The 23,352-nt window shown below is 48.9% G+C and overlaps 7 protein-coding genes across 7 annotated transcripts; 1 reads left to right on the forward strand and 6 right to left on the reverse strand.

Moving 5' to 3' along the window:
* Window positions 1-1,540: 1,540 nt before the first annotated feature.
* Window positions 1,541-5,882, reverse strand: CORC01_11618 (uncharacterized protein; the record flags this gene model as incomplete). The annotated part of the gene is made up of 4 exons (XM_022623241.1): window positions 1,541-1,862; window positions 1,914-2,960; window positions 3,012-5,520; window positions 5,588-5,882. The coding sequence occupies 4 exons, from the start codon at window positions 5,880-5,882 to the stop codon at window positions 1,541-1,543; spliced, it is 4,173 nt and encodes a 1,390-aa protein (XP_022470229.1).
* Window positions 5,883-6,765: 883 nt separating this feature from the next.
* CORC01_11619 (uncharacterized protein) lies at window positions 6,766-8,699 on the forward strand (the record flags this gene model as incomplete). The annotated part of the gene is made up of 4 exons (XM_022623242.1): window positions 6,766-7,143; window positions 7,202-7,385; window positions 7,467-7,731; window positions 7,784-8,699. 4 exons carry the CDS (start codon window positions 6,766-6,768, stop codon window positions 8,697-8,699), a joined length of 1,743 nt encoding a protein of 580 aa, XP_022470230.1.
* Window positions 8,700-8,778: 79 nt separating this feature from the next.
* On the reverse strand, window positions 8,779-9,995 carry CORC01_11620 (uncharacterized protein; the record flags this gene model as incomplete). The annotated part of the gene is made up of 4 exons (XM_022623243.1): window positions 8,779-9,115; window positions 9,336-9,426; window positions 9,485-9,566; window positions 9,648-9,995. The coding sequence occupies 4 exons, from the start codon at window positions 9,993-9,995 to the stop codon at window positions 8,779-8,781; spliced, it is 858 nt and encodes a 285-aa protein (XP_022470231.1).
* Window positions 9,996-14,787: 4,792 nt separating this feature from the next.
* On the reverse strand, window positions 14,788-15,462 carry CORC01_11621 (uncharacterized protein; the record flags this gene model as incomplete). Its single annotated transcript, XM_022623244.1, has 1 exon — window positions 14,788-15,462. One exon carries the CDS (start codon window positions 15,460-15,462, stop codon window positions 14,788-14,790), a length of 675 nt encoding a protein of 224 aa, XP_022470232.1.
* Window positions 15,463-17,804: 2,342 nt separating this feature from the next.
* CORC01_11622 (uncharacterized protein) lies at window positions 17,805-18,068 on the reverse strand (the record flags this gene model as incomplete). The annotated part of the gene is made up of 1 exon (XM_022623245.1): window positions 17,805-18,068. The coding sequence occupies one exon, from the start codon at window positions 18,066-18,068 to the stop codon at window positions 17,805-17,807; it is 264 nt and encodes an 87-aa protein (XP_022470233.1).
* Window positions 18,069-18,217: 149 nt separating this feature from the next.
* On the reverse strand, window positions 18,218-18,529 carry CORC01_11623 (uncharacterized protein; the record flags this gene model as incomplete). The annotated part of the gene is made up of 1 exon (XM_022623246.1): window positions 18,218-18,529. One exon carries the CDS (start codon window positions 18,527-18,529, stop codon window positions 18,218-18,220), a length of 312 nt encoding a protein of 103 aa, XP_022470234.1.
* Window positions 18,530-19,766: 1,237 nt separating this feature from the next.
* On the reverse strand, window positions 19,767-21,891 carry CORC01_11624 (major facilitator superfamily transporter; the record flags this gene model as incomplete). Its single annotated transcript, XM_022623247.1, has 9 exons — window positions 19,767-20,478; window positions 20,536-20,721; window positions 20,773-20,937; window positions 20,999-21,192; window positions 21,251-21,298; window positions 21,356-21,418; window positions 21,474-21,503; window positions 21,572-21,649; window positions 21,700-21,891. The coding sequence occupies 9 exons, from the start codon at window positions 21,889-21,891 to the stop codon at window positions 19,767-19,769; spliced, it is 1,668 nt and encodes a 555-aa protein (XP_022470235.1).
* Between the last annotated feature and the right edge of the window lie 1,461 nt (window positions 21,892-23,352).

The raw sequence follows: 23,352 nt of genomic DNA on the forward strand, positions 1-23,352 counted from the left end.
CCATGAACTTATGCAGACAAGAAAACCAAGCTAGCAAAAGGCCATTGACCCATAGCAAACGAGTCTATGGAACCGTTTCCAGCCGTTCTGTTGCCAAGCTCTGTTGCCAAGCCTTTGACATTTGACCATGATCCAACGCTGGGCCTAGTGGATGTGCTTTACCTAACTGCCTTGCGTTGCGCATGTTACATCCACTCGAGGCACCTTCAACGGTCTCTGAACACCTCATTCAGCTCGCCGATGAACGGGTTTCAGGAATATCACGCATTGCCTCGCTTGGATTTGGTGGCGTAGACGCCACAGACCCAACTTGAAGTCCGTTGCCGAATTGCGCTCTTGCCCATGGACCCAAGTCAAGTTATCAGATCCGCTCTGCTACCCCACCACTCTCGTTATCTGATCAATCCGCCCAATCCGGCTTTCGGCATCGTGGTGTCCAGGCAAGATTCCTTGCCGGAGGATCATCCCATCGCAGACTAGGGACAACGCTAGACAAGGGGTCTCTCAGCCCTGGGGTTGCATTTGTCTAACCGAGGGCTAGACAGAGGGGGGCTGCAAGAATACTTTGCATCGTGGGAAATGACTTGGCGCCTTCTCCTTCGGAACAGACCGAGTTACTTCGCATGTGGCCACTGGCAGCGGGTTCGTCTCAAGTTAGAGTCGGAGCAAGAAGCGAGGGCGTTCGGGGGACATCCCTGATAGACATGGCCTGACTTTTCCGCCTGTCCTTGATGGAGTTTGTTTTTAACGGGAATCGATTACTCGACTCATTACATGAATTTGCACAGCCCTAATCACAACGAACCTCCCGAGACAGTACTTCTCTCTCGTTTCTGCTAATTTCATTTTCCATCTCATCTTTGCTCGAGAGAAGCACAGACGAGGGACGAGGACAAGGGCTGGGAGAGTGGAGATCACAATTTGGCGACATGAGCCACAGAGGAGGAATGCATACTGGAGTCCTAGACTACCTTCAGATTGATGTGCCAACTGCATGCTATCCTGACATTGACACCCTTGACCCACTCCAGGGCCTCGATGTGGATGCACTGGAGGATTGGGGATAGGACAAACCTGTGGTGCAAGCGCTTTCGTCGGTCTAAGTCTTGGACCTTGGCATGAAGAACTTCACACGCTGCGGCTGTTAGCCGGTATGCTGGCTGCTGGCGAATCCATAGTCACATGCTCCCCTGGTTGAGTAAGCTTTGAGGAGCATGGGAAGGCCGGGACGGTTCTCCGAGGCCGTTGTAAGGGGCTGCAGAAGATCTTTGCTGCATCTACATTGCTGCGCACCCTACAGGTTTTTGGTAAATCCGCGCTCCTCGGCGAACGAGAGTCATATGGAGGCACAATAAGATGTCTATCATGCTGCGATATTCTACTTCATTATGTCTTTGCCACCCTGTCGTTCACAAGCTCTTACCAGTAATGGTGCCTCGCAAGTCCATGAGGAAAGTAAATGCAGACTATACACCGAGACGTTTCCACCTAAACCGAGAAATAGAAGCCCTTGGTAACGACATATCTTCGCTGTACAAACCTACTTGGTTGCTCTTGGTTTCGATACGTACTTCAAGAGACTCAGTCCGGTCCAGCGTCCTCCGAAAACCGGCTGCAAATGATCGAATAATGCACCTGTGTCTTCCTCCTTGACTCCGTATATGTCATCATAAACAAGCAACTTTGACAATACGTCCTTTCCTTCTTGGGCCAGCTTTTCTGCGTCCTTTGAACTCTCGCCACCATTCCGCGCTTTCAATATCTGGGATAGATGGAACTTGGCTCTTGCAGTCGCAGCATCAGGCCAGACACTTTTACCTGGCTTACCTTCGGCTTTCTGCAAGGCGTTCGTGATTTGCCATCTTTTATTTCATTAGTTGAGCCAAGACTGAAGCGGAATTGACATGACTCACTCGGCGTCGTCCCATCTTTCTAGGTAGGAGTACAATGCGCCTACAGCATACTGGCTTTGCAGAGTGAAGTAGCTATCTTTGCCTTGTAGTCTGATCCTTTCAGCTAGGATGATCTCGTGCTGGTTCAGAGAGCCCTGCAGGTCACCACTCTGTAGTGTGATGCAGGCAAGGTCGAACTGAAACCGCAAGACAAGCAACTTGTCGCCAAATACCTCCATGAGCTCTACAGCCCTCTCAGCGAGCTGAATGGCTTCCTTGAAGGCGTGCCGATACATACTACAATAAGCCATGTGATGCGCAAGCTTTGCAAAGGAAAAAGGGTCAGACTCTTCAGACGTGATCGTAAGCAAACGTTCATGGCAGTCTTTGTATATCGACTCAGCCGCCTTGAAATCGTTGCATTGGAGCAATGAATTGGCGTAGTCCGCGAAAGCGTTGATGACTCGGATTCTGTCTACATCGCTGAGTTTCCCAGAAATTTCAAGCTGCCTTGCACGATCTTGGTTGAACTCAAGGATCTTCTTTGACCGTTCACTGATCTCCTTGCGGCGGGAAATTCCAAGGTATTGAAGCAAAAGATTCAAAGTGACATGTATCTCAGCTCTGAGTTCGTCGTGATTGGTTTCAAGCTGATCGAGGATTCTCTCTGCAGCTAAAAGAAGTCGCATGGCATCATTCCGGAGAAACCTCTGCCACAGCAGAACTCCGCCGTCTTTGAACAGCTCGGCAAGCTCGATGAATGGCGTTAAAGCAACCACTGTATTTTGGTCTGAGTAGATCCGCTGAAGGGTTGCAACATGTGGCAAGTATTCCTTGAAATGACTCCATTTTTGTTGGTCCGGAAATTCCAAAGAAGGACGTGGGAGTCGCCGACGGACCAGCTCTACAGTTAGCTTGAAGAGCTCTTCAGCTTGTCGAGTCTTCTTGTGAAGCTCCCGGAAGATTCTTATCTGCACCGATCGATGGACGATGTACATTTTCTTGCCTTCTTGAGTCTTTTCAGAAATAAAGTGCTTGGATATCAGTTGATTCAGAATTGGTTCGATCCTGGGAAAATTCAGCTGAATAGTTCAGGATCATGATATTTGGGGCTCATACCTATAGGCCTGTAGATAAGTCGGCCATTTCTGACCTTTTTCAACGACCAAAAGGTCCTTTGGAACTCCATCACTGTCTAAGAAAGACATGATCCGGAGGATCTTGTTCGCATCACTGCTGAGATCCTCTGTGGAAATCTTCATAATGGTGTCAAGCTTCCCTTTGGTACTTTTCTGGTCTTCTGGCCCAGAACCTGGACTGTTGTCCATCCACCAGGAGTCCCAGTAGCTAGCAAACTCTGACGGCTTACAATTCATTGCCTTCATATACCCGGTGATGAGAACAATTACCAAAGGTAAGCCGGCCAGAGTTGCCAGATCCCCTGCAGCTTTGTACTCGGGGTCTCGCAAGGAGTGAGCCGATGGCCGAAGATCCGAGGGTAGCCCGTGAAGCAAAAGATCTCTTCCTTCTTCCGTCGGTAGCTCTTGAAGGGTTTTGCGATAATAGTTGATTGGCCTTGATGGTGCTGTTAGCTCTTGGTGCTTTGTGGTAATGAGGATGCTTCCTGTTGTTGCAGATGTTTTCATTGGCGTGAACCCGTCAATATTATCCCACCTTTCCACATTGTCGAGGACCATTAGCCATCGCTTCTCGGTACTTTCCAGGAATTCTCGCCCAAATTTTGTCAACTCCTCCGAATCAGTGCCCGGAGGTGCTAAGTCAAGCATGAGAGCAATCTGGTTGAAAGTTTCCGAAGCGCCGACTTGTGTCTCGGCCTGAACCCAGAAGATGTACTCGAACGACTGCTCATACCGATGGGTAAACTCAACGGCCAGAGCTGTTTTCCCCATACCACCTTCGGCACTCAGTACATAGACTCGGCCGGGCTCCGAAAGGATCTTGTAGAGATTGGCTAGTTCCTTTTCACGCCCTTTGAAATTTTCATCTTTGGGGAAAGTCCTTGTTTCGACAAGCGGAAATCTCGAGGTTGAGTCCGTATCAGATCGGGGCCGATGAAGGAATCGATTGGAGCCTTGTTCGACCTGGCGGTTCAGGCGGGCGCCAACATTCATCAACTTCTGTACTCGCCAAGCACCCGAGGGTAATTCACTTTCTGCCACCCCTGAAAAGCTTGGTGCTGGTTTATCCTCGTCAGAAACATCATCGATATCGTTTTCATCAATGTCCTCGGCCGGTTTCGGACGTTCTCCCAAATGTGCGACTTGCTCATCAGCAAAAGCTTGCAGGAGCCGGAGTTTCGTCCCTCGTTCGGACATGTTATCGCTAGCGCTTTGCGACATGATGTCATCGCTATCGTCTTCTTCCGTAGACTCCTCTCCATACACAGCTGTCAGAGCTAATTGCTCTAAATGCTCCGCGATATGCTCCTTCATCTGTGCTGGGTCCAACGGAGATGGACACAGAGGGCATCTTTCTCGCGAGAAGGACTTGCGAGAGTGAATAGGCCTCAAGAATGACACCATTTGAGTAGCCTCATCCGGTGAAAAGTCTTTTGAGTGAGACTTTAACAAATGTTGCTCCAAGTGTGGCTTGGTCTTGAATTCTTGCTGACAAGATTCGCAGCTCCATACTTGAGGTATGAGATGACTTCGTAGCTCGTGGTGGTACCACTCGTCGCGCACTCCGTACGCTTTACGACTCCAGTCGCACTTATCAAAAGTGCAGAGATAAGCGAGTAAGTCCTCGAACACATGGGCTTCCCAATCTTCGGTGGTTTTGAGCTCTTTGTATAGGTTGACCTCAAAACAACAATATGGACAGGTGAAGGGTTGGCCATCCAAGGATTTGGGCGGTAATGGTACTTGTCGTTGCTCAGGCGCATGGAAGGAAGCGGTCAGATCTGGCTTTCGAGCCATGGACTGCGCATAAGATGTGGATGATGCTGCGCGAGAAAGATGGGGACGGGAGAACAGGGATGGTGCACCGGATGTCTCTGCACGTGAAGAGTTGCTGTAGTCAGAGCCAGAGACGGACTTGTGCCTGTATGATTCGTCCAGACTTTTCTCTATTCGAGGAACTGAGGGCTTTGTGTGATCGCTGCCGACCTTGAGGGCTGGCTGCTGGAAGTTGAAAGCGTCAACAGCAACATCGCGCCGGGGGCCCTGCCTAGGACCAAGTTTGGAGATCTTGACCTTGGTGCTGATACCAATGGCCCTTCTCTCGCGCAAAACGCGCAAGGATTGTTGTCGTCTCCAGTTGGCTCGTCCGAGCCTTTCGACCAAAACTTTCGATGCGCCAGGAAACATCGATCTAGTCAACTCCACATGCTCGCGTACTGGATTATCCAGTGTATCGCCGGAAGCATTGGAGCTACCCGAGCAGCCATCCAGATCCTCTGGATAGGCCTCTCTCAAAGCAGGATTGAGAGACTTAAGCTGCTTCAGTGACTCTTCTGCACAAAGGAAGACCTCGTGGACTTCAGCAGCTATCAGTGTACTTTCGCTTTGCTGCAGCGGACTTTCTAGATCCAGCTGTTCGTCAAGATGGGCATCGACTATCTCGGGGTCCCTTTGTTGGTAGGATCCATGAAACTGAAGAGCTTCGATGTCTGTAGATCATCTAGTGTCAGTAATCGCGGCAAAGTTCTACCCAAGTGGAGGTTCGTGGCATGCTACCTTGCTGAAGTTCATCTCGAAAGACTTTTAGTAGCGCAACAACCTGATCTCGAAGTCTTTGATTCAGCCGCAGACTTCGATCCAAATTATAGCTAGAGGCCCCAATGTCGTTGCCCCAAGTTTTGAACGATGTCAATACTTGATCAGCAATGTCAAGATCGATCTCGGGATGAACAGCCTTGAGATTGTCGCAAATCGCATAGACACTTTGGAGGTTTTCACGACAATCTTCGAACTTGGCCGCTATCAAAGCTCTTTCTCCAGAAACTGCCCTTCGATCTCTTCCGGAACGCATGGCAGCGTACACAACTGATGTAGGGCGCCTTTCCATCCTATTACCGAGAAATATGAGTAGGTAAAAGGGTTATCGGAGCTAGCGATAAGCTGTACCAATCGAGAAAATCTGAAGCTATGAACTTCGAAAAAGCTTAAACGAAGACCCATGAACAGAGTGGTGCAGATCAAAGTTCAAATTATTAGGATACTCCCGAGTGCGTTTGCCTTGGTAAGTGAAGAGGCAGAATCGCCAAGCAAAGTGCCCTGGGACACCGCAGCCGGGGATCGAAAATGATGGTGGGCGAGGCGGAACGCTTGGATCCTTCAACAGCAAAGTACCGTGCTTCATGCAGAACAGGATATGTGGTGTGACTTTAAGCAGGTAGAAACCTACCAATAGATGGCATGTTTCTGGCACCCTCATATGATGCGGCACATACGAAATTTGAGTCTTGGATGCAGTCAGCATGCCGGGCAATTGTAAAGTCCGCGAACACAGAGAGTTGACTGGTCTCCATGCGTACAAATCTTGCCTTTCTCATTGTAATGTACTGACGGAAGTGCTGCTGACTTGCAGGAGAGAGAGAGAGGATGACTGTTGCAAGGCGAAACGTGGGTGCCAAAGATAACGTCAATGGCCAAAGTAGGGCTACGTGGCTTGGGTTTGGACTGTGTGATGATCATACCCCGCTCCTAGACCACCCTTACTGAAAGCCCTGTAGATTATTGGAACTTGGGTACTAGCACATGTGAAGGCTCGATCAGGCTGCGGCTGACAGGCCTCTCTTCATCTTAAATGAAGCAGGAAACGTTTACCCTAATGGGCTCGGTAGCTTTCATTAACATACATTCTCCGAGCTCTCTTTCAATTTACGTGCGACTTGTCAAGCTTCGAGTACGAAATGTCAGGCATTGAGGCGGTGGGACTAGTCCTCGGACTATGGCCCATTATTGAGAGTCTTGTCAAAGGATACAAGGCAGCTAAGGAAGGAGATGACCGGGGATTGTTTCTGCTCCAGATTGAGGTTCAAGAGACGATTTACAAAGGCTGTGTAAGACAGCTCGTTCAAGAACATGGAGAAAGTACTATCGAGAATGACGATGCAAACGTCGAAGCCAAGCAATCCGATCCCTCACCCTGGCAAACACCGTCATTTCGAAGGAAGTTGCGCAGCCGTCTTGGTCCGACAGACTTTGAGTTGATGGAGTCTGTCTTGAAACACATCGAAAGGTCGATGATTAGTCTCCGTAACCAACTTGAAAATGGCCAGGCAGAGCTAGTGAGTTGGCATTCATATGTATGATTTATCAACTAGCATCGTACTCACTGTAGGCTAGTTACTCAACGGCACGCGGCGGAGCCGGGTGAAGCATCATTTGCGCCATATCAGAATGAACATGCCTCATTCGGAGTTCCAAAAATCATTCGATAGATTGAAAGAACACAACAAGGACTTACAGCAACTCGTCCAGGTTTTCGAAGAGCCCAGGATCACGCCAAGCTGGAACTTTTCTGCTCCAAGTAGGAAACGACGGGGTTCAAGCATGTCTAGATCGAGACGCGTTGCTCCGAAGCACATCAATGATTTCTCACGAATTCTAGAAGACAGCTATCATTGCAGCTGTAGCGAAGGACATGAGGCAGATTTCAATGTCAATGGGGACGCTCACTTTCAAGTATATTTTCATGTCGGTGACCAACCCGAAAGATCTTTTTCGGAGATTTCTTTGGAATCGCGGCTTCCTACGATATCCAAGGCATCAGCCATCAACATCAAAAGCGAGGACGATCCGAATAGAACTGAACGAAATGCGGCGCCTGTTATAGTGGGCACACCTGAAAGGGTGGAGCTCAGCAGGAGCCCAGGGTGAGCGACTTACCTCTCATGCTGCTGTTACCAAGAGCTGACAATGTAGCAGGCAGGACGACTATCGGACATCATGGTCACGATCTCGTCACAATAGCACCAGCAGCGGATCTCACGAAAGACGAGCTACTCGCGCCCTCCCAATGTTGTTCTACCGGCCGCTCTCTGACTCCAATGACAACGGGAGAGAAATTGACGACATGTGCAATCTGGTAAAAAGTCTGGATAAGAACGTCAAAAACCCTCGGAGATCTTGCCAAACAGTTGGTACACTTGGCCATGGGGACAAGCATTTTGCAGCACGCCACATGGAATCAGCAATAACAGGCAAGCACGTGACACCTCTGGATGAGAAGCTCCCTGAATTTGAGGAGTGGCTATTATCCCGCCAGAAGCGAGTCGATATCGCCCAGAGGCTGGCTTTAGCTATTGTTCAATTTTGGTCAACGCCTTGGATTGATAAATGGTGGACATGGAGCGACTTTTCTGTCAAGGATGATGATCCCAGGGAAGTCCAACTCTTTGTAACGCGCACCATCTTTGCGCCAAATTCGGAGGGGAAAGTCACAGGAAAGCCAGCCGGAATCTGGCGGTATCTTCGGGAACCGCTGCTAATTCGGCTCGGGTTTGCATTGATCGAGTTGGCACTGGGCATGAGGCTTTCTCGATTAAGAGACGTGCGTAAATATGGCAACGCGAATGTTGAGGATCTTGCAGAGGACAGTCAGGATGCAAGGGATTACGACACTGCCATGACTATTCTGGAGCGGAAGATATTGCAGGAGGAGATAAGTGTTGCGTACCAGGCAGTGGTGGAGGCATGCTTGAAGTGCGAAGTGGTTCGGGAAACAGGTGCGATTTCGCTCACGACGGCTGCAAATTCTTTCTCGGAAGACGTAGACCGCGAGATTTTGCAACCACTTTCTGAGTATTTCGAGACTAACTGGGGAGACATGAAGTCGGATTGACCATACATGCAGCATTCATTGTACGGGGGATGACGGACTTTAGAGGCAATAACTCCGTGGGCACGCATAGCTTTCTTCTTCATTTCCATCGAACCAAGATCCGCATTTCAATGCTCTCTCTTCTGAAGTCCTCCTTTTGTGTGGTGGGGTTGTCAAATGAGGCATGGGGAACCCCTGGAGTCGCCCCCATTGGTTCCTGAGAGTCGGCGTTCTTGAAGATTATCAGTTCCGTCGGCAACTGATTTGAGAGGAAGAACCATGTCTGCCTCGCGTTGAAATGGATCTGAGTGTTTTCGAAAACATGGTCACGATCGACGACGTCGCCCGCCATCGTATCGCGTGCAAAGTCGACAGTTTGAGCATCGCACATTGCCAGAGGCCAATCGACTAAAGGACCTCGGAGAGGATGCCACACGCTTGTAAGCCACAACAGTTAGCCCAATGACAGCATGAGAAGGGTGGTTCCGAGTGATCCATGTACAGAGGGAAACGTGGCAGAGTCTCGGCTGCACCGAGCTGATGGTAGGCTTCGGAATGCCGCAGCTGTTAAGCCAGTGAAACGCTTAAAAGGGTCTGGATGTTGAGGCTTGCGGTCATGTTGTGTTGAGAACACGGGAGTCTAAAATCAAGGCTTACTTGACACATTGCCAACGCCCTCCCAAGATTGACTCTGCCTTCTCGCCAAAGGTTTCTCGAATAAGGGCCCTTCCGCCTTCGTAGGTATGATCTGTTCGAAGTAACGTCAGTGAGACTCAGGAGCGGGGTACCGTGAAGTGAGAACTGACCGATATGCGCTCTGGAAGCAGGCTGGTTGAAAGCGTACGAACCACCTGTCGCAATTGGCCAGCTCGGATGTCGCCGGCGCACCTATGTCGTACGTTAAGTTGACGTCAGCTACAGCCTGCTTCGCTAGTCCGCCAACTTTCCCGACTCCAGATAAGTACTGACCACGTAGTCGAGCAGATCGACTGAGGTGGCCGCCAATGCGAGTCTCACCGCACCTATGACCTCTAGAGCGTGGATTTTCTCGATCTTATCTGTGTCTGCGTAGTCGTCATACTGCAGGGCGGATGGACAGTTGGCCACCGTGAAGCCACACTCGTCGTAGTCTAAGGACCGGAGGCGCAAGTCATGGACCTTGACTTCATGTTGGACTCTGTCAATGTTACTTTGGGGAATCCCGTCTAGAGGGCTTGGTACGTATCGAAGAGTGTAGGGCTTTTCGTGTTCGTACTTCGGGTCGCGAGCTAAAAAATACATGTACGCTGTCAGACGGACGGGTGAGGGCAGCGCCATTTCAAATGAGCCAACAGATGTGGGAGGTTTGGCTCCAATGAAGAAAGTCCTCGATGATATCGGCAACGTCGGAAGAGTAAGGATTTATGTTGAAAATGATAACACGGGCGCCTGCTTTCAAGATACCAGAATTTTCCTTCCGATTTCGGCCAATCGAAGACATACCGTATCGTCTTGCGGCCGCAACGGGGCCTCTTGATACAGCATGGCCAAGAAAGCTGTGAAAACTTGCAGATCGCCAGGCCAACGTGTTGGTTTATGTGTTACGTTCGGTCAACAGTTTACGCACACCGAGATGCTCTCGTGATCCTCAACTTGTGGCCTATTTCCTCTATCCATGTACTGACCCTACCAGCCCATATTGACGCTATGAAGGATTGACATCGATCTCAAAGTCGCACTTGACACACACAGCTCAAAACACCAGCATCTCCATGATTCTCCAGGCTTCATACGTAATTAGTTTCACTCCCTACTTTCAGGTGTGGCCGTTGATCGGTTGACCGGTCGGGTTACAAGGCGTTGAAAGTGCTCAACAAAATCAAACAGATACAAGTAGCTAGCGAATCTCAAGGTTCCTTAATGCTACATGTAGTGCAGCTGATTCAATGGCGGCAAGTTGCTGGTCGGGAGATGACTCGTTATTTTCCCACCCATCAGATCGGGGGTTTATTAACCGCTACTGCTCCGGAGTAATCAAGCGGTGTAATATCGAAGGGAAAGTACCATGTACCCTTGTAGATGAGCTGGTATTTAGGGATAATCGCAGAGCGGTGAGAAGCCATGAGCTCTGGGACTCCGAAATCGCACTAGCACGCTGATTGATATCAGTCCATATTCCGTTCATCACACACTCGCTACCTTCCGTGCTGAATGTGGAAGAACCTCATTCCAGATTCGATCCGTTGTCCATTTTCCAATCGGAATATCTGTCTTAGGAATCAATATCGTCGAGACTGATACGAGGAACCTGAAGGTGGACACACTGTACCCCTTTCAACGACAGATTATCCGTGCTCAAGGTCTGTGACCATCTGATTTTCATATCAAAGGAGCCAAAAGCCCCATCACTTCAGTGCAGTACGGTTCAAAATCTACCGAAACCCATTCTTCTATCTAATTTTCATAACATCCAATCAAGATGAACTGTTCGAAGCCCGCAAAGTCTCAACCATGGAAGAAGACTTGGCCACCTCAGAACCAGGATGCGGTCACCGAAGGAGCCACTACCGAGGTGGAGTACGGAGTCAAAAGAGGTGAAATTGTCGTGGTGGACGGAACCAGCGCCAATGTCAAGCCTCTTCAGAATCCGATGTCTGCCGAGAAATAACGTCGGAGAGCTTCGAATCGTAGGTGATATCTTGTAACCCCATGAGTGGATTTTGCTAAACAAGTTTAGGGATCATACGTCATGAACATGATCTGACGCATAACAGAGGGTTGGTATGGAGTTTCAATAAACATCTAAGCAGAAGAATGTATGCTATCCTCAAACTCTGTGTTTTATCAGATTTACAATTTGTGAATACGATGAGCAACCCCAATGGCTCCTGAGGACGACCATCCCAAGCCGATTTCCATTGATCAAAGAAAAAAGAAAAATGATAGCTTTCAACATCAGTCTGGAAAACTATGAACCCGGCAAGTAAAGGTAACGGATACCGGCCGATGCGTCCCATCCTGTTGTTGAGTGAAGTTAGTAGTCATCGATGTGAACCGGATCGACGATGAACAGATGGTTCAATCATGAGTGGAGTTATTTGCAACCCACACGTGGACCAAAAAATGCGTCAGGGAGGGATTCTAAAAAGAGATTTTCTTAAGCAAACCAAGGAGCAATAACAATTGCGGCTCTCTATGGGGGTGATTTGGCCACCATTCTCGACACTTAAAAGCGAACGGCAAGGGAGACTCAGGTAAGTTCTGTTAAGAAACAGAGGGATGACCTGTCGAATTGAGGCTAAAGGTTCATGTCATCCGTCCGAAATCAAGTTTTTCTTTGCAATTGAATTTGTTCTGTAAATTGAAGAGTTGTCTAAGGAGGTTCAAATTTCGGTTCCAATAATTATACCCCCCTGACTGTCAATTGCAAGTACGGCGGCGGCATCGTTTTGGAGGAAGTCTTTTGGTCCTGGAGAACAAAAGACTGTTTTTCTGGTGTCCGCCCTATTTCTCGCATTAAGTAGCGATAGAGCTTATATAGGTTACTCTCTATCCGTGAGTGCCCAAGCAACAGATGACAAGGAGATAGTTTGAATGACTGACAAGTTTCACCGCAATGCCACCTAAATTATGCGTCACAAAAAAAATCGGTATCTGTGAGAGAAAAGTCAAGTTTCAGCAAAAAAAAACACCGCAAGCATTGCTCAGATATCCGGTACCTACATGGTTTTACAGCTCTTCGCTTCGAACACCATTTAGGAACCCCCATTCCTCTACCGGTGGTGATATTCCTATTCCAGGGACCAGGATTATTCTTGATGAGATCATTCTAAAATATGTGGGACATATGTACGTGAGTTCGAGACTTACCGGGGCTTTGCGTCTGGTCTGGCCACTATTTCTGCTTTGGGAACCGCTGGCGTCGTCATTAGAGGACTTTATTTTCATCCACCGCAAGTTGGTGACTTTAAAAAGACAATATTCCTTGTGGAGCCTCCTAGGTGTGAATTTTGGGGCTTGAATACCGATTGGGGCTTGTCATATCTTATGAGACCTTTCAACTCCTCGTTGCTGCTATCCCACGTGAGTGAGAGTACCTGGAAGCAGCCTATCAATTTACCTTGTGGTCAGTCATGGGTGTCCCTAATTACGTGCTCTTATATTATGCCGTTGGATTAATATCTTTTCCCTCATACCTACAATCGCCACATTAATTCCAGTAAGAAGCTCGCACGCTCGTCATCAGAACAGCAGGCTGTGCCACTCTCACCGGTTGGTGGGACATATATTATGCCAATGTGTGTCTGCATGAGATATCACATCCACAAGTATATCAAACCGGCCTCTCTTGCGACATATATAATTGCACAAAAGCCGTGGAAAACCCGGATTTGATTTACCATTGGCCGCATTCTGTGACAAGGTTGAATAGCGTTCTTGCCTCGTCACCGGGAAATAAATAGTTCGAACACCCGCTTGGACTTTTCAAGGCATTTGAGGCAACATCTAGTGCTATTGGATTGGTACAACAGGCTGCCGTCTATCATGGCGGATAGCTCCCCCACGAGTGACACCAAGTCGCAGGATCACCTCTGCGCTACCCCTAAGGAACACGAAGGCCAGCAAGCGTCTAGCAGAAACCCAACAGCATGCCAAAGATCACGAAAATGGTATATTGTGGGCTCAGCGGCATACTGCGAATTTCTCACGTATACCTACTGTCCACAATCAATGCCGAAAGGCTGGCTGTTGAGTGTGTTGAACTGACAAAAGTTCAGGTTCCCTGTATCGATGATGCTGGCATACAGTGTTCCGAAAGTATTGCAAATGTTTCGCCCAGATGGGAGTGGTAAGGTTCTCGGCTCTTTCCGTGTGACAGTCTGCATTCTTGGGTTCAACATGGATGGGACCCCTCATTCTGGCGCCGCTTACCGACCATTGCAGGCGTGTCGGCATATATCTTTTGTAAATCACTGCTTATCTCGGTTGGACGGTGGAGTGCGCCCGCAGCAACAGCTTGGAAAATCTGATCACTTTCCATTTCCTGGCGAGCTGTTTCGGGGGCGCTCCTATGGCCATTGGAAGGGCCGTGGTTGCAGACCTCTAATTACGCGCCGGGAGAAAGACCTGGGTCAATGGCTTTCTACTCCTTCGGAACGATCCTGGGCCCAACACTTGGTTCCGTCCTGGATGGTATAGTCAATGGAAACCTTGGCTGGCGATGGGTGTTCTAGTTGGCCGCTATCTTGGCATGATGCATTTCCATTTATACGAAACTGCAGTGGGTACTGACGTGGCAACGACAGGCTGTTGTTGCTGCTGTTGGTTTGTTATCTTGGCTGCCAGCACAGAGACGCATCAACCAACAACCGAACGCTTATTGGCGGCGAGACCACATGAGTCTCACCGAAACCAACAGCGCCATGTCAGAGGATTCTCAACCAGGCGTCTTCGGGTACCGTCTACCAGAATCAGTATGGATTTCCACCAACAACAGTTTAATTGTAGTACCTGGGAATCGGAGTTGGGGGAATCAGTGCTCTAGCGTCATCAAAAAAGCTGATGGGAATCGTTTCGACGCAGTTTCCTGAGGAGGAAGACCGAAAACACGCCAGCCTCTTCTTGCATCAGGGGCGCTCCTACTTCCCGTAGTAGGCCATCTGTGGTATGGGTGATCTGTCTCAATGCGCATGCATTGGATAGTGCCCATCCTCGGATTATAATTCTTTGAGTTTGGGTGTATGGCCGTCCATGTGAGCAGCCCTGGGTTCTGTTGTAGGTTTGCCGCTGATGCATCATTCAACATCTGTCTCTGTTCTTCTTCATCTTTGAATCAGTACCGGGGTTTTAAGGTTGTGCCGGCGCTTCTTTTACAGTCGCATCGTCTGTAGGAGGATCTATCATTCCTTTATCGACCTTTCCACTATACCAAAAAGTAGGTTACGGATAGGGAAACACAGTCATTGCTTATATTGTGGTAATGCTCTGTGTTACGTCAATATTCATGAACTCATGGGCGAGGAAATCCGGACCAAAATTGTCTTCAACAGTGCAGTTTATATAGAATGATAGCTAAGAGCGCGAAACGAAAAATGACCAGGACACTATGTATATCTTCCTTGTGCCCTTGCTACACATTGCTAGGGTTGTACACTGCTCTCAACTTTCGCCACGATCCAAGCATCGTCTGGCGATGAGAGGACCATCGAAGCATCAAGTAGGCGAGGAGGAGAGATGCTGCAGCAATGGCTATCCAAACACCAAGTTTCGTATAGCTGCCTTCGTTCAACTCCTGCAGATTCATGCCGAATATCGATGTCGAGAATGACAATGGCAAGAAGAAGAACCCCAAAGTCGACAATTTTCTCACAATTTCTCCTTGAGAGATGGCCCTCTGAGAATCGTCAATCATAGCAGCATTTGCAAGCATCGATGTATTCTGCCAGTAGTCCTCACTCAACTTGATAGCCCGGCGCCTCATCTTCTGGTAGTCGCGTTCTATCAGTCTATTGACCATGCCGGCCTTCTCTAGCACACCAACTGATTTGGCCGTGGCCCAACTGTTGCTGTCTTTTGCCTCCAGAAAGTCACATATCTCTTCCAGATTCTGGACGTGCCGATCAAGGATCTGCTTGTTGTGTACCAAGTTCCACATCGTCAGTCTCTTATCAAAGTCTGTTTGTGCGAGGACCGCGGGTTGCATGTCTTGTTCAAGCAGATGCTGCAACTTGTCGAGAAACTGTGCTTCGGATGCCACCGCAAACCTGAAAATAATGCTCAGGCTGTAATAAGTATCCTCCACCATTGTGTCACTATCGAGAAGTGTGTCAAAAGCTTCGTATAATAGCCTGGAGGTCGCGGGCTGTGATGTGGAATTTCTATCGTCGTCTGCTGGTGGGTAACTTGATCGTAGGTCCCCTAGACTTTTCTCGTCGGCAAAAAACATGCCAGGCCGATGTTGAGTCGTGGCCCAATACTTTACTGGCATGCCTATATGTTCCAATAACTTTGAGTCCCAGGGACCTCCATCTTCAGGCCCAAACCCAATGCCAATATCATTGCTTTGCCACATTCAGAAATCATGATCATAACCAACAGAAAGAATGCTGATGAACTTACCTGTCCAATGGCTGGAATTGCAGGGCCTCTCTGTTACATATATGGATATCACTTGCTCCAATGAAACATTCTGATGATCAAGCACAAAGAAGTTCCTAGCCATCGACATACCATGCTCAAGTTCTGGGCCATATCGGTCCCGGGTCTTGAGATATCCTTTCATTTGACTGGAAACTTGCTTTCGTAGACTGGAAAGCTTTTTTTGTTCTTCCTGTTCTGATCGTTTCATGATAACAGGGGCGAAGCGTGTGCCGAGCGTTGTGAGGTTCAACTGCATCATTTGAGTTTTGGATGACGGCAAAGACGCATCAGAGTAGTGTTGTTCCTGGAAAGTGGAACTTGCGGTGGAGAAGTGAAGGTGCCGACGGTAAAATTCTGGCTCGAGAGATAATTTGTGCCCAATAACGTTCAGCCACCGTGCCGGCTGATGACCTCTGAGAAATATGACAGTGCCACCGACACGGCAAGAATTGACTTGATCTAGGGATGATTCGAGGTCTTTCAAGGTTTTGACGTCATATCGAATGGGGCTGCCAACCCCTGGAAGGTAGGTGCGCAGGTGAACGAAGGCATCACCGTTGGTTGCATTTTCGTCGTGTTCAACACCGGATTGGTTTTCTTCCTCAGGTAGGTAGTACGGGGATGTTAAAAAGGTTGAAAGCGGGCGGAGGATTCCGAAAGTGTAGAAAGACCTTTCGCTGTGTTTCCTGGATTGCAAGTCCACCCGTTGTGCATACATCTGCTCCTCTGGTGCCACTGTTGATGGAATAATGAGTTTAACTTGGTCGCATCCAATTAACCGTTTTGGGACGCTACTAACCTCTGGTAGGACTGGGTCGACATCCAGTCGGAATTGCTGACTTCTCTTCCATTCTGCCAAAAGATAAACAACACTAGGTATATCTACGCAGGAAAAGAGTATTGAACTTTAATGCTCCACCTCATCGCTTCCTCAAAGATTGCAAGCTGAGATGGACTGCATGCCCTTGGCGGAAAAGTGCTACCATCTTATTTGTCTGGAACAAAGACTTTTATAGACAGAGAATTAGACGAAGATCGAGGTGCTCTGCCTGCAGCATGCAGCATGCAACCTACTTGGTTGGGGCGGCCTCCCAAGGCGAACCGCTGCGGAAGCGCCCGCTGGAACCTCAGCATGGTCAGCTGGGGTGGTCCAGATAAGAGAGTGTGGTCACATAATGTTCAGACCTGTGCAGGGGTCACTTCTCAGCGTCAAAATGAGAACATGTTACCTGGGTGAAAACTTGAGGTGCTGCTATCAGCCTGTATGAATCTCGGCGGCTCGGTGAGAAGCCTTGCTCTTTATTACCAGTCACGAAATCGTGTACGCGTAGCACTGCAGACTCATAATGCATGAGCGATATTGTTCCAGAATCCTGCGTACGAGAATAGTGCGATTTGGCTCTCGATTTTGCGTCCAACTTTTTAGCTCAGCTTTTGTGACTTCGAAATCACGCCACGTCTCTACGGATCCCTCACTGCCCGCCTTGAGTCGATTTCAAGATTCTCATTCGCATACGCAAATGTAGATATACGAATTCTCAAGTTTTCCTGCTTGCAAGTGAGTTTGGGCCGAGGTCTCGTCACAAAATGGAATGCATTGATTGACAAAAACTTTCGCCGTCTTTAATCAAGGTGGAATAGCAAAATTGAGGCCAACGCCGGCGGTCCGAAAGTACTATGGGGCCGGTACCATAAATACCTACCTTAAGGTAATCAGAGAAATCACCCCGCTTCCCTTCGATCGGTGTGACTTTGACCCCAGTTTTGAGGTCGCATGGTCATTGAAAGAAGGATGTCGTATACGGAAGAGGAAGCCTCCAGACCGAATCTCAAGGGGTATTTCCGTCGCAGTCGCCCGCTCCGCTCAAAAATCCGTCTGTTTCCTGCTGGTGGATAACCGCCTCCTTCCGCACTACGTCGAACTCACTGGGGAGACGACTCGTGTGTCCAGCTTCGGCCCCGGCTTCAAAATGTGAGCAAGGATCTAGCGCAAAGGCGACAGTGAACCTACGACATAAGATGGGTACGAACTCCACCAGGACCAGTATCCAAGGGGTTATGGCAAGTGCCTGACACAGGCTCCAACCATTCTCTGTCTTCTTTGAAGCACCAGCGAGGAAGACGACAAGTATTATCCAAGCTCCCCACATGCAGATGAAATTGACACTGGCATACCAAATGACAGCTCCTTTGGCAACCTTGTTGAGTCATTTTGCCTGCCACATCTTGCGATTGTTGCACCGATAAAAGCAGAGCACAACACTGCGGCATAGACCGAAGAGAGGTGGCATCCACATCATCACAGCCATTGTGAACATAGCAGCTCCGACGACAACCTACGAAGGATGGTTCTGTGGGCAGGCATTGAAGACACCTTCGTTGTGGTAATAGTGGACTTGGGCATTGTTTGTGCAGAGAATCTATGCTGAGGAATGGATGACGAAGAGGCCGGTGAGTACAGCCCCCTTCATCCAACTACGACGCGTGGAATCTAGGATGAATGGGAGCATTGCCGCCAGTGGATAAAAACTGAGCGCTGAGACAATGAGTTGTAAAGATGAATTATACTGGTAGGAAATGGGTGTGACTTGGCTATAGATGACAGTGGCTTGGATCTCAAGAGAGAGGGAAGCGGCGGCGATAAAAAGTTCATATCTTTTGCCTCTAATAGCCTCATTAACATGAGAAAATAGTAGCCGTGTCTTATTATAAGACGATGGCGTGTGAAGCATGTCGACCGGATTGGGTGAGATTATGCCGCGTTTCAAGGAATTCAGAATCCCAAAAGCACAGTAAACAGTGAGCAAAATACACTCAATGCCGTAAGAAGCAAGAAGCTGCCAGGTGTTAGCATTTTGTCATAGTGTTCCTCGATCATTTGCTGACCCCATACCCCGCCAGACCACTATCGATCTCGGACCCAATCGACTGGCAAAGCGAACTGCGACAGATCGCCGAATTAATCACTTGGTCAGCCAGCTCATTTTTGTTGTTGCGCGCCCACTTGTTCCAATCAATGACTCGAGAATTGGTTGCATTACTGTTGATGTAGCCATCAACCGCTGTTTGCCAGAATGACGCGACATTAGGATATGGTGGTTCGTTGTGCTACGTCAAGATCCAGGCAAAGTAGTCTACGGACAATGAACAATTCTCACCGATATGAATGATGTCCATGATGTTTTGGTACCAGGAAGTATGCTCATTATTGAATCAGTCTGGTGCAGACTGTCATTGAAGACAGACTCATTTGCTGTTGGTCAAACACGAGAAGGAAGCTTTTTCCGACACGATGCGACGATGGAAAGACAAAAAGATGAAATCGAAATCCTGGTGCCTAGCCCCTGGAAGGATTCAGCCCCTTGCATCATGAAGTAGTGCTGGAATACCACCAGTGCTCTTGCTGAAATATCATTGGCCAACGACGACTTGTTGAGTGAGATTCAGCTAACCGATAATCGTAAGCTCCGTCCATGGTTGGCTTAGCAGAGGTGGATATAAGCTAGGTACGGCGCGATTGCCATGTGATTATCTGCAAGCCATCTCCATTCAATGGATACTTGTGGAGAAGATTGAGCTATTCTGAGGACTGTGAGAGTACGAAGTTTCGAGTCAAGTCAACCTTGATATCGAAAATGGTCTGGCAAAAGCATGAGTAACTGGCCAGTGCTCCGACTCGAAAATTCTGCGTGCATTGTATAATAACACTACAACGTTCTTTGAAGTTGAATGGTAGTACGTCTTGGGGTTGATTGAAATGAGTTATTGCTCGATGTCACTACAAACGTGCTCTCAAGATATGAGAAGTGTCGATGTATAATCTTTTACGACGGGGCACTCTCCGCTAGTAGTCGACTCCAGGTCGTTTCCAACATCCAAATTTAGGAGGTAGACTCCGATGCTCGAGCGTCCCTAGGCTGCGAGCCCAAAGTCCATGTACCTCGCATTCTTCAAAACCTAGAAAGTTGCCTAGTGCGCAAAACGGAAGTCGAGTCTTTGCTGTCCCTCATCAGTGGTGTTGAGGGAGTAGTCCTCCTGTTGCTCCTTAGTCATGGCGTTCCACCGCCTGTCGCGGACCTTGTTACGCCAGATGTAAAAGGCCTTGACGAAGTAAAACAGGACGATGTTGAAGCAGCAGATCCCGAGCAAGATCTTGTTTCCGCGGCGGTACAGCGGCTGGTCGTCATCTCGGTAGATGTTTGAAGCCGCGATATTGCCCGCCTGCACAAACATGTTGTAGAGCGCAGCACTGACAGCCCTCGTTCGCACAGCATTGCTATTCTTGGCGTTCCAACCGACCAAGATGGCGTGGCAGTAAGGGTAGCTGAGCAAACCTGTCAACAAAGCATATCTAATCCAAGTGCTGGTATTCGCGGGTAAGGCCACGAGTGCGACAAGCCAGGGGAAAATCCAAATGTTGGAGATGGACGAGACAATGGCGCGCTCCTTGAACTTTCCGGAAACCCAGGAGATGATCAAGAGGTTGATGGCGAACAGGAATTGAGAAGGAATGGCGAGAAGGTTGGCCTGGAACGTAGAGAAGCCTAGTTTGCGCAGGATGTACGACAGATACGTGTTTGGTGGGGATGGCGGGATGTAAGCGACCAGGCCAATCAGGTACAAAGGCCACTGCTCCCAGTCCTTGATCGCCTTGAACAGAAGTGATGGCCCAACGGCTTCGCTTTTCAACATGTTAGCTGGTGTACTTATGAGGAGCTGTAGAAGAAGGGGTTCGTACCGATTGTGCATGTCACCTTTGCTTGGGTCGTCCCGCAGCAAGCGGTTTACCATAATAGACTCTTCGTGTTCGGTGAACCATCCATCCTTACCACGGAACCAATTTCTGGTCTGGGTAGGACCGGGTGGCATCAAGCCCCAAGAGAGGAGTCCAATAATCAAGGTCACGATTCCCTCGATAAGGAATCTAGACAGAGTCAGCTTGGTACTCAAATCCCTGGTCTCAGTGAAAACTTACAGCCATCTCCAACCGGCCCAACCTGCGACTCCTCGCATCTGAAGAACACCCGCAGCGACCAAAGAGCCGACAATGTTGACAGTACTGAGGGCTGTCCAAAACCATGCTAGCCTGAGAGGCAGCTCATTAGACTTGTAGAAGTATGTGAGCCACAGAACAATGTCGCTGCATTCAGTCAGTACAGTAAACCCTATGCCTGCATATTAACCACGGGATCAAAGCTTACGGAATGAACCCGCCCATAAGAAGACCAAGCAGAGCCTTCACCGCGTAGAATCCGGCACGATTCGACAAGAAAGCTTGGCATCCGGCCGTGATGGACCAACCAACCATGATGGAAGGAATCCAAACATCGGCACCGAGCTTTTTGCTAACGAGACCACTAGGCAACTCCGCAGCGAGGAATGATAAAAGAAAGATCTGAACCACTTGTCAGCCTATGGATCCTACCAAAATCTCCTCGCGTGAGTGCACTAACAGTTTGTCCGTAATTAAAATCGTTCGTGGTCATGCCGAGCTCCGGCAGCTGTCGTTCGAATTAGCGACTTGACGGGTGATTGAGTTTACGCTGTTCACTTCATACCATGTTGTCGGAAATTGCGCGGTTGATATTTCGCCGGTGGAGATCGAGAGCGCAGAACATGACCTTGAGATATCGTAAGCTTCGGTCTGTCAATGATCTCAGAGAACGGAGTTCTTACCCAAGCCCACACCATGATTTTCCTGTCAATCTACACCCAGCCAGATTAGCACCTGTTTTCAGCCGCAATTCCTAGGCCCAGGTGGAAACAAATTGTACCTTTCTGACCAACTTTCTCTCATCCTCGGCCGACCAGGTGTAGGTAGGGTCGAAACGGTGGCGATTCTCGTAGGAAGCCTTTTGATAGAATCAGTACACCGAACTTTCAACTTGACTTTGTCTCTTACCTTCTCATAGATCTTGCGCCAGTGGTCGGCGATGCCAGGATCCGAAAAGATATGTTCGTCTGTGGACCCGTACTGCTGGGCAACCTGCTCTTTCAAGGACGAAGCCGAAGTGTCGGTGGCAGCCTGTGTCTGAATGGTGTTGATCTCTTTGGTCGAGTCCCTGAAGGGCCCTTCCACACCGGTAGAGGCCATGGCGGAACGTGACTGGCAAACACTTGACAAGCCAATTGTCAGGCTTTATGCGAAGTCCTGCAGAAGTCTTCCAGAATCTCAACAAAGCATCACAATCTCACAGGTACCGGGGACATGGTCCGGTCCGTGGAGATGCATGGACTTTTATACATTCCATCCTTTAAGACCCGACAATCTGGTTCTGGTATCCGCGTCCGATCCCATCTCAATCCCTCTACCTGACGTTGAATGACAGGGGGCTTTCGCGGAGAGAGAAAAGCCTTCAGAGTGTCGCGATGATCCAAGGCGATCACCTCATTGGTGATTTGCCCCCTTGAACGAATAGTACTTCTTATCTATGGTGCAATAGCTTGAATGAATGACGCCGCGTAGCAATGGCCCAACGAGTTGTGCTAGAAGGCGTGGGGGGTGTGATCCAGAGTGGCCCTGGCCAAGTTGAATGTCGTCGTCCATTGCTGGGCGGCAGTCATCGCCTGGGGCAAAGAGCGCTATAACGGACAAATTCAAGCTTACTTTAGAGAACATTTAGCTAAGCGGAAGGAGTCCCGTCTGGGTCCACGGGAGTGATTGGGTGGTGGGTGCGTAAGGGTCTAGATGCCGACAAGGGAGAGCTGCGCAATGCAGTGCAGCAAAGTTGACGAGTCAATCACCATGTGTGGATAGTGCAGTTGATGGCGGGGATAATCCATGCCCCGTCCCTATCAAGTCTCAAGCGGCATCAGCACCCACATGTTTGCTGACGAAAAGGGTTTGTAGAAAATATTGCGTGATAGGGGCCATGGAATTGCGACAGAATCTTGGGCAGAAATGGGAGAATTTGGCCAATCAGATAACAGCGGACGAAACAACCCGCGTCAACTGCCAGCCTCTCCGATCCCCTCGAATGGGCTATGCAACTTAACGCCAAGGATGTGGTTGACTCGATCACTCATTAGGTCGATTCTTGATCAAAATCTTTGTCTCATCCAAAAGTTGTGAACCGTAAGTATGGTTTAGGCTTTGGTAGTGGCTTGCCAAGGGCAGAAAAAAGACCCCAGGTTCAAGATAGCTTCAAGAGACATGCCTTAGCTCAAGGCTCGACTCCACGCGAGGCAAGGTAGCCATCCCTTCGGTACGCAGACAGCGATTCGTCATCCGCTAGTGATGTCTGGCTCTGGCCATAATGAGAAAGAGTTCCAACTCTTGAACATTGACCTTGGGCAAAACAAGCCCCGAACGATTCCCTTCATTGAAAAGGCCGCTCCTAGAAACTCTCAACGTTACATGGACCGGTCGAGACACGTAGCTGTGGGGGAGCACAATAATTTGTCTGCCACATCAGCAATGCCCCATGATTGACTCTGCCAAGTTCCATTGACGGGGCTCGCAAAGGCCTCAAAATGATCTCATATCAGAAGTTTTCCTAGCATCTTGACCAGTGGTAGAGTAAATAGTAGTAATTCGTAATCAATTTGGCATTTC

Source organism: Colletotrichum orchidophilum (assembly GCF_001831195.1).
Source record: "Colletotrichum orchidophilum strain IMI 309357 chromosome Unknown Scaffold_129.1, whole genome shotgun sequence".
Taxonomy (NCBI): domain Eukaryota; kingdom Fungi; phylum Ascomycota; class Sordariomycetes; order Glomerellales; family Glomerellaceae; genus Colletotrichum; species Colletotrichum orchidophilum.